A 7,896-nucleotide genomic window follows, 5' to 3' on the forward strand; every position below is an offset into this window, starting at 1 on the left:
GCGAAAGGCTCTCAAACGGTCGTGCCCGCAGCAGCCACGCGCGGCGGCCCTAGCGCGGCGGCCGGCACCAGCCGCGCCCGGCTGGAGGCGGCGCCTCGCCCTCGGGCACGGCCCGGCCGCGCGGCACGCGGGCGGGCACCCGGCGGGGGCGGAACCTTGTCGCGGGGCGGCGGGCGGCACCGGAACCTCGGCGGGCGGCGCGCGCCCGGCCGGGCCTGTTTGGGCGGCGGACCGCCGTGCCACGTCCCAGCGAGCGGGCGGCGGGGGGGGCCGGTGGCCGCCGAGGGAGCCGCGCCGCGCCGCAGTCATGGTAGGGCCCGGGCCGGGGCTGCGGTCCCGCTCCGGGGCTGGCCCCGCGCTGGGCAGCCCGCCGCGGGCTCGGGCTCGGGCCCGGGCCCGGGCGCGGCCGGGAGCGGAGCCCGCTTGGCTGCGGCCTAGCTGGGTCTCGCGGGCGCGCTCGGCTCTGCCATCGCGACCGCGCCGGGCCGCGCCGCGAGGGCGTCGGAGCGCGGGGGCTGCGCGTTTGCGGGTCCCTGGGGCCAGGCCGTCCGCGGTTTCGTTTGTGACCCCCTCCTTCTCCTTCTCGTGCTTCTGTCGCCGTGTACCACTGCGGGCACTAGGATCCGCTGCGGAATGTGTGTGTTCTTGTCTCTCCCTCCCTGCAGGTCTCGGTGATTAACACCGTGGACACCTCCCATGAGGACATGATAGTAAGTGTGCGTGTGGCGCTGTTCAGCAAAAACCGCAGCGGGGGCAGCGGCAACCGAACGGCGCTCACCGCTGCTAACTGTGCTGTCTTACGGGGCCAACTCTACAGAATTGTACGGGGGGGGGAAAACATAATGCGTATACTCTGTATAAAAGATGTGTGTGGAGATTAGATGGAGAAAGCTATTAGAAAACATGATAGTGCCATTTCATCTTATGTAGACCAGAAAATGGAGCTACCTTGGGAAGGAGAAGTAATTTTAAACTTTAATTTTGATGTCCAGACTTGTTTCTGTGAAATAAGGTACATATATATACACACATGCACTAAATGATAAAGAACTTGGACAAATGAAGTTGGTTTTCCTTTATGTGGCTGTTTCTGGGAGCAGAGGTGTAAGCACACGTAGGAAGATTTTAAGTGATCTGGAAAAACAATGAGTTAGTAGAGCTAAATAATGCTGCTTCAAACATAAACAAGAGAAGTGTGTAATTTTATTCACACTTTACCTATTCAGAAACAAAAATATTTAGCTTTGTCAAGATTTTACAGTAGGTTGCACTGATTTTCTGCCCTCTCCTGAAAATAACATGTATTACAATTGCAGGGTATGGAGGGGTGATTTATGTAGACTGTCTAGATTGCTTTAGAACTGTACTCTTTATCCTGTCATCCTGGGGCTCCATCATCTGTTCACAGTTCTTAGAGCTACTTCTAAAACATAATAATTGTTAACAAAGCAAAACTTACACAGCAGTTTTTCCGTTACCTTATAGCACGATGCTCAGATGGACTATTATGGCACTCGGTTAGCAACCTGTTCTTCAGACAGATCCGTGAAAATCTTTGATGTTCGGAACGGAGGGCAGATCCTCATAGCGGACCTAAGAGGGTAAAGTGCATTTATCAGAAGAATTTACTCTGTGGAAAGTTTTAATATTTCAATATTTTGCCTTTTGCTAATGTAAGAAGCATAGTAAATTTCTCCCAAATAGTATTTACTGTGGCTGGTTTTTGCTAAACAACTCTTGAGAGCAGTGAGAGGGGACAGAGAGCCAGTTAGAAATAAGTGTGGCTCTTTACTTCTAGAAAGTTTTAGGTGTCCAACAGCTGATGAATTAGACTCTCAATCTTATTTGTTAGTATGTGGAAAAATGTTTGAATTGTTTTCAATGGTAATGGCTCTAACAGTTGTATGTGCCACTTTTCATCTTGGCATTACAGACACTTTCTTTATATCACTGCATTAATTACTTACAGAACACTAATTTACAATTTGATGGCTGTGAAACAGCCAAGACTGTAACAGGTTTCTCTGATCTTTTCCAATTAACGTTGTTTCTTGCAGACATGAAGGTCCAGTGTGGCAAGTTGCCTGGGCTCATCCTATGTATGGAAATATCCTAGCTTCCTGTTCCTATGACAGGAAGGTTATTATCTGGAAAGAAGAAAATGGCACTTGGGAAAAGACATATGAGTACACAGGGCACGATTCCTCAGGTATGTGACATTTGGAGCTTGGAAGCGAAACTGGGAATAAAAGAGGCTTCAGATAAGATTGGAATAAATCCTTCAGTGTTAAGGGGGAAAAAAGTGTTTTTAAAACAGAAGAGGATTAATGGAGAGACAGTAAGTCTATTCAACATAAGGAGGATGTTTATATAAAGGCACACTGCTTGATAGCCTGCTGTTTCAATTCATACTATGTTTGCCTTGGAGTTGTTTCACAAATAAATCAGCTTTCAAATAAATAAGATAGTAGGATACAGAATTCTTGATACAATATTGTATATGTCCACTATAGAAAGAAAGAAAAAGTTGGATTTTAGCATGCTTTGTTTTGTTCTACAGTGGAAGCTGTTTTGTCCAGATTGATCCTCTTCCAGGGCAAATCTGAGAAAGTCTCTGAAGTTTTCAGTACACCAAAGCCCTACAATGATGTTAATGGCCTCCTGAGAAAGGAAAGACAGTGGCGAGTCTTGCCATTCAATTACTTTCAAAGGGATCAACTAAACTGCTCTTGATCAATGCCCCAAAGACACAGCCTGCACTGAAAATTAAAGGGCTTGTTAGATACACAGCTTTGTTTTGTTGCTTATGTAGACCTATAAACACTATGGCTGTCATTTGGCTTTGGTTGTAGAGTCAGTGATATTCTCTGCTGCTGTAGGGGATAGTCAGAGTTTTTTACTCTCATTAATAGCACTCTTCTGATACTCTCTTTTTAAAAGGTTGCCAAAAATGCAGGCAGCTTTCCATCATGCAGTGAACCAGGTTACCTGTCTGGCTTTGAAATCCAAGAATGCTAAGAATCACATTCTTTGTTTTCAAAGCTGTTCACTTTTAGTGACTATTTGTTAATATTAGTTAGTTAGTCAATTTTAGCTACTCGCTGTGTTGTAATCCAGTCTGTCTCATTTTTCACAGTGAATTCTGTCTGCTGGGCTCCACATGACTATGGATTGATACTGGCCTGCGGGAGCTCAGATGGGGCCATTTCATTATTGAGCTACACAGGTGATGGGCAGTGGGAAGTCAAAAAGATCAGCAATGCACATACTGTAAGTTTGATCTTTTGGAGCAGTATGAAGTTCTTGCAGCTACAGATTAATGCCTCAAAGAACTGGTAGATTGTATCAATACTGAAACGCAATGGTGTGATCCAAAAACATTTTCCAAAATCAGAAATAACTTCTGTTTTAAGTAAATCTAGCATGGGAAAGTATACTTTGTAATCAGTGAAATAAAGTAGAAACAACAAGTAACAAACAATTCTGTTCAATGATTTTTAAGAATTATTGTTAAACACAGTGCTGAACGTTAAACGGTAGAAGAGAGCATTAGTATTAAGAACGCTTATTACAAACTGGCTGTGAATAAAGTGAGACTGGGAAAACCACAGGACTGATGTTTTGCCCTCAAAGAGTAGCAATTTTTGCTTATGCAGAATTTGATAAGCATCTAAGTTTATAGCAGTAGCTTGCAATAAAACGAAAGCAGGCTTTGGTCCAACAGGTCCCTTTTAGTCTTGTGTTTCTAAATCTTAGCAACTGCATGCATCTTGTATCTTTTTAGTTTATATCTCTTTTTCCACTGTTCACATATTCAAGATGAGATTTGCCCATGAAACAGTTACTTAGCTACCTAAAAACTTCTGAATAAAAACCCTATGGAGGGTAGACAATATTGTATAAGAATCCCAGTTCCTAAGTTGAACTTATTCTTACTCCCTCTGCCCCAATAGAGAGTGTCCTTTTCCACCTCAGCAGCTTTTATTTATTTAAGTAAGAAACCGTAATAATGAAATTATACCTTTAAACAGATTGGATGTAATGCTGTTAGCTGGGCTCCTGCTGTTGTACCAGGAAGCCTTATAGAACAGCCATCTGGTCAAAAACCAAACTACATCAAAAGATTTGCATCTGGTGGTTGTGACAACCTTGTCAAGATCTGGAAGTAAGTGTTCTTGTTGCCTGAATTAAGAACTTGCAAAAACTGGTATCTTTTATAGTCTTTGAATGCAACTGTTAATATCTCAAGTAATATTATTTTTAGGTATCTTTGAATATCATTTTAAAGAATAGAAACTCTGACTTACAATTTCTCACATGGTTCTGGCAATTCATTTCTATTCTTAGAAACAGAATTGTATTCTAGGGAAGTGGCTTTTTAATTTCAATTACATTTGTCCCTTGGACAATAACAGATCTTGTGCAGTTACTGAAGATGAAATATTCTTCTCTTATGCTGTATTCTGTCCCCTTAAAGAGATCTTGTCACTTTAAGCTATAGAGTTTTTTGGAGAAGTGGGGAACACTTGTGCTTCGTATCATCTGGATAAACCTGGCCTGTGAAAGCTACAAAAACCATCTTCCAGAGTAGGAGATGGCTGCTGCTGCCCTTTTAACAGTATAAATGTGTTTCCAGAGAAGAAGATGGCCAATGGAAAGAAGAGCAGAAGCTGGAGGCTCATAGTGACTGGGTTCGAGATGTAGCCTGGGCTCCATCCATAGGTTTGCCAACAAGTACCATTGCTAGCTGTTCACAGGTGAGGCTTTTATTGGAGTGACATGGGTAGGCTCTAAATGCCCAGAGCTGCTGTGTGGAAGTGCAACCATAATAGAGATTTTTCTTCCTGTATTATAACTTTTGGTCCAACCAACTTTCTCTACTTGCTTCTGCAGGATGGCAGAGTGTTTATCTGGACGTGTGATGATGCCTCTGGGAATTCATGGTCACCAAAACTGCTGCACAAATTCACTGATGTTGTCTGGCATGTGAGCTGGTCCATTACTGCAAATATTCTTGCAGTGTCTGGAGGAGACAATAAAGTGAGTGCTGTAGCCTTGGCTTTTATTCTTGCATGCTGTATTTCCAGAGGAATAGAGATGAGACAGGGTACTGTCACTTCTGTCACTTGCATGAAAACTGTTCCAGATTTGTATTTGATTGCTGTGGTGGTGCATTTTTTTTTAATAACTTATCAAAAGGGGAAGGGAAGAAGAGCCTAACCCTCAGTATACTGTTTGCACTGCATTTTGTTTTAGTCCTTACTGGTGGTTGGAAATGCAAACTTAATTTAATTTTGTAGGATAGTCATATCAGTATTCACATTTTGTCTTCTTATCACTGGATAATCCTTTAGTATACAGTAACAAATAACTTGATACAGAAGTCAAGCGTTGCAGGGTTGTTTTAAGTAACTGTAGACTATCACCAAACTAGTGATGAGGTGACAGCTACAAGGAAATGAGAATGGGAAACTGCAAATAATTTATTAAGCCCAAAATTTCTTCTTGATCTATTTTTGAGGTCACACTATGGAAGGAATCAGTAGACGGACTGTGGGCATGCATCAGTGATGTCAACAAGGGCCAAGGAGGAGTGTCTGCCGTTACAGAGGGGCAGCAGAATGAGCAGTGATGTGTGGTTCAGCAGCCCAGCTGCATCAAGTGATCATTATCCCTGATTTGTAATGTCTTGAACCAGATGAGAACTGCTTTTATCTAAACTGGACATGAATATTTGGAAATAAGTATTCAATTTTATGATCACTCTATAACCATTAATGGGAGGCTACAATGTGTTGATGATCAGCCTTAATTAACATTCCCTTAAATTAAAGGTAAAGAGCATAGCAAAGCACTGTGTTATACTACTCCTTGATGCTGTAAAAACTGCAACCTGCGTTCTGGCTTAGAGATCACATTCAGTTATGTATGCTTCAGTAAGACCTCAAACACTTGAATAGGAAGAGGAGGAAGCCATCACAAAGTGCTGACATGTGAACATGTCCCCCCCAAGGGGATAAAAAGCTAGGCTCTTCTAAAGGCTGAAGTATTTTTTTTTCCCCAGTGAGGGGTGGAGGGGCTGCCGGTTTTCAGCATTACGATGAAAAAAATTGCTATTGTCTTGTCATCCAAGCGGATGGCCTCCATGCTTTCCTTAAATTGAAAAGGAGTAGTGGAATACATGACTTTTGCTTTACAATTATCTCAAACTTGGTTATTTAAACAACAAATCATCAAAACTAAATTTGAAAACTTTTTAGCCACTCTTCTGTATTGTACCTCAGTTGTGGGGTTTTTTGGTTTTTTGTTGTTTTTTTTTTTTGTTTTTTTTTTAAGATACCAACAGAATAAAGTCTTACTGTGGTTAAAGGCTGGTGTGCTGTATTATTAGATAATGCTTCTACAGGGGCCTTGTCAAGACTGTCTGTAGTGTACCTGTAGACATTCCACTGTGCTGTTCTCCTCTCACCTACAATATGATTTTTCTGAAGCATTTCATTATACTGGTAGTCATTAGGGGACTAATAGCTTATTCCCAGGTATCTGCTATTAAAAAAAAAAAAAGAAAAGAAAAAATAAAAAAGAAAGAAAACAGGTGCCTGAATACAGTAGAAGGCAGTCTTTCCTTCTCCTGGAACAAGTCTTATGGGGAATAAGACAGCACATACTGAATTTTGCCTCCAGTTAACCTGTTACTTGCTGTTGCAATTCAGACAAGACTATCATACTCAACAACCCAAATTTTGATATGCTTTCACCTGAAAACAGTTTTCAATGAGCTCCCCTCACCTCCCCCAAGAGGTAAAGCACTCAACTAAAAGGTCATGTTTCCCATCTGTTCTCCATTTGCACTAGAAGAAAAAATGAAAAACTCACAGCCTTCCTCTTTCTCCAAGGTAATTGTTCCTATGCATGCTCTTGTTCTTGGTACACTTAAGATAACATACTCCATTCTTTTCCAGAAAGCTACCCTAATTTTATGATATTAATGTATACTAACCAAATAACATCCTAGCTTACCTAAAAAAACCACATACATGAATTATCTTTTACAAGCCAAAGCGAGTATTTAAAGAGAGTTCTTGTTTAAATGCTCTGTAACCTTACCCCCCAAAACAAATCAACTTACTCAAAAATCAACATTATTGCATTCACAGTTTCTTTTCAAAGTATTACAGCAAAGAAGCATTTCTTTAACAAGGTGACGATGACACACCATGGTGACTAAACAGCTTCTGAGTGCCTATGTCCTTAAATTTTATGAATTTTAATACTTAATAGTTCGTATTTTTTCAGCAGCAAGGTCCAATTCAGTAAATAATTTATCAACTGCAAATTTAAACACTAGGTGAAAGTTTCTGAATTTCTCTTAGGATTTTTGGATTTTAATTCTCTCTCTTCCACCTACTTGGGCTAGAAAAAAAAAATCCTCAACACCAGTTTCATCTGTGCTCAGTTGAATAACATTTTCTCCTCACAGTGCACCACAGTTTTCTTCACTAGCTGAGAAGAAAAAAGGTTTGCATCTTATTTATGATGACTGAAAGAAGTTCCTATGTGAGAAATGAAGTTCTAACATTCAATCTGCACTGTTAAGTTTATGAGGTTTCTAGCATAAGTTTTACACTGATACACCAAAAATTAGATTGTCTTTAATGGCAACTGTGATCACTTGGATTTCTTTTTAATTAAAATCCATTTGGGTTACCACATTAATTTAGATAGATTGTTGTCTGGATACCCTACATTTCTGTTTTCTTCACTAACTGGAGTGCTGATGGCCTTAATAAAGCAGATGTCGAGCCAAAGACAAGCTCCTGAAAGCGACTGGTCTCCCAGTCACGTTAATTCACGAACTATGTAATTCTAGGACCAGACCAGATCAAAACACAATGG

The 7,896-nt window shown here is 41.4% G+C and overlaps 1 protein-coding gene across 2 annotated transcripts in view; it reads left to right on the plus strand.

The window, feature by feature from the left end:
• The window catches only part of SEC13 (SEC13 homolog, nuclear pore and COPII coat complex component), a 47,070-nt gene extending 40,722 nt beyond the window's left edge, over nt 1-6,348 (plus strand). The window contains exons 2-10 of one of the 2 annotated variants that reach the window (XM_062585373.1): nt 267-310; nt 666-710; nt 1,486-1,601; nt 2,058-2,209; nt 3,137-3,270; nt 4,032-4,165; nt 4,637-4,757; nt 4,894-5,040; nt 5,522-6,348. In XM_062585373.1, coding sequence (XP_062441357.1) covers nt 308-310; nt 666-710; nt 1,486-1,601; nt 2,058-2,209; nt 3,137-3,270; nt 4,032-4,165; nt 4,637-4,757; nt 4,894-5,040; nt 5,522-5,632 — 963 coding nt within the window. In that variant the 5' untranslated portion in view covers nt 267-307 and the 3' untranslated portion in view covers nt 5,633-6,348. Of the gene's footprint in view, nt 1-217; nt 311-665; nt 711-1,485; nt 1,602-2,057; nt 2,210-3,136; nt 3,271-4,031; nt 4,166-4,636; nt 4,758-4,893; nt 5,041-5,521 lie in introns of those variants that run through there. The other variant, XM_062585372.1, reaches the window with a different exon arrangement.
• The last annotated feature ends 1,548 nt before the right edge of the window (nt 6,349-7,896 follow it).

Source organism: Rhea pennata, chromosome 12, assembly GCF_028389875.1.
Source record: "Rhea pennata isolate bPtePen1 chromosome 12, bPtePen1.pri, whole genome shotgun sequence".
In the NCBI taxonomy this organism is placed as follows: domain Eukaryota; kingdom Metazoa; phylum Chordata; class Aves; order Rheiformes; family Rheidae; genus Rhea; species Rhea pennata.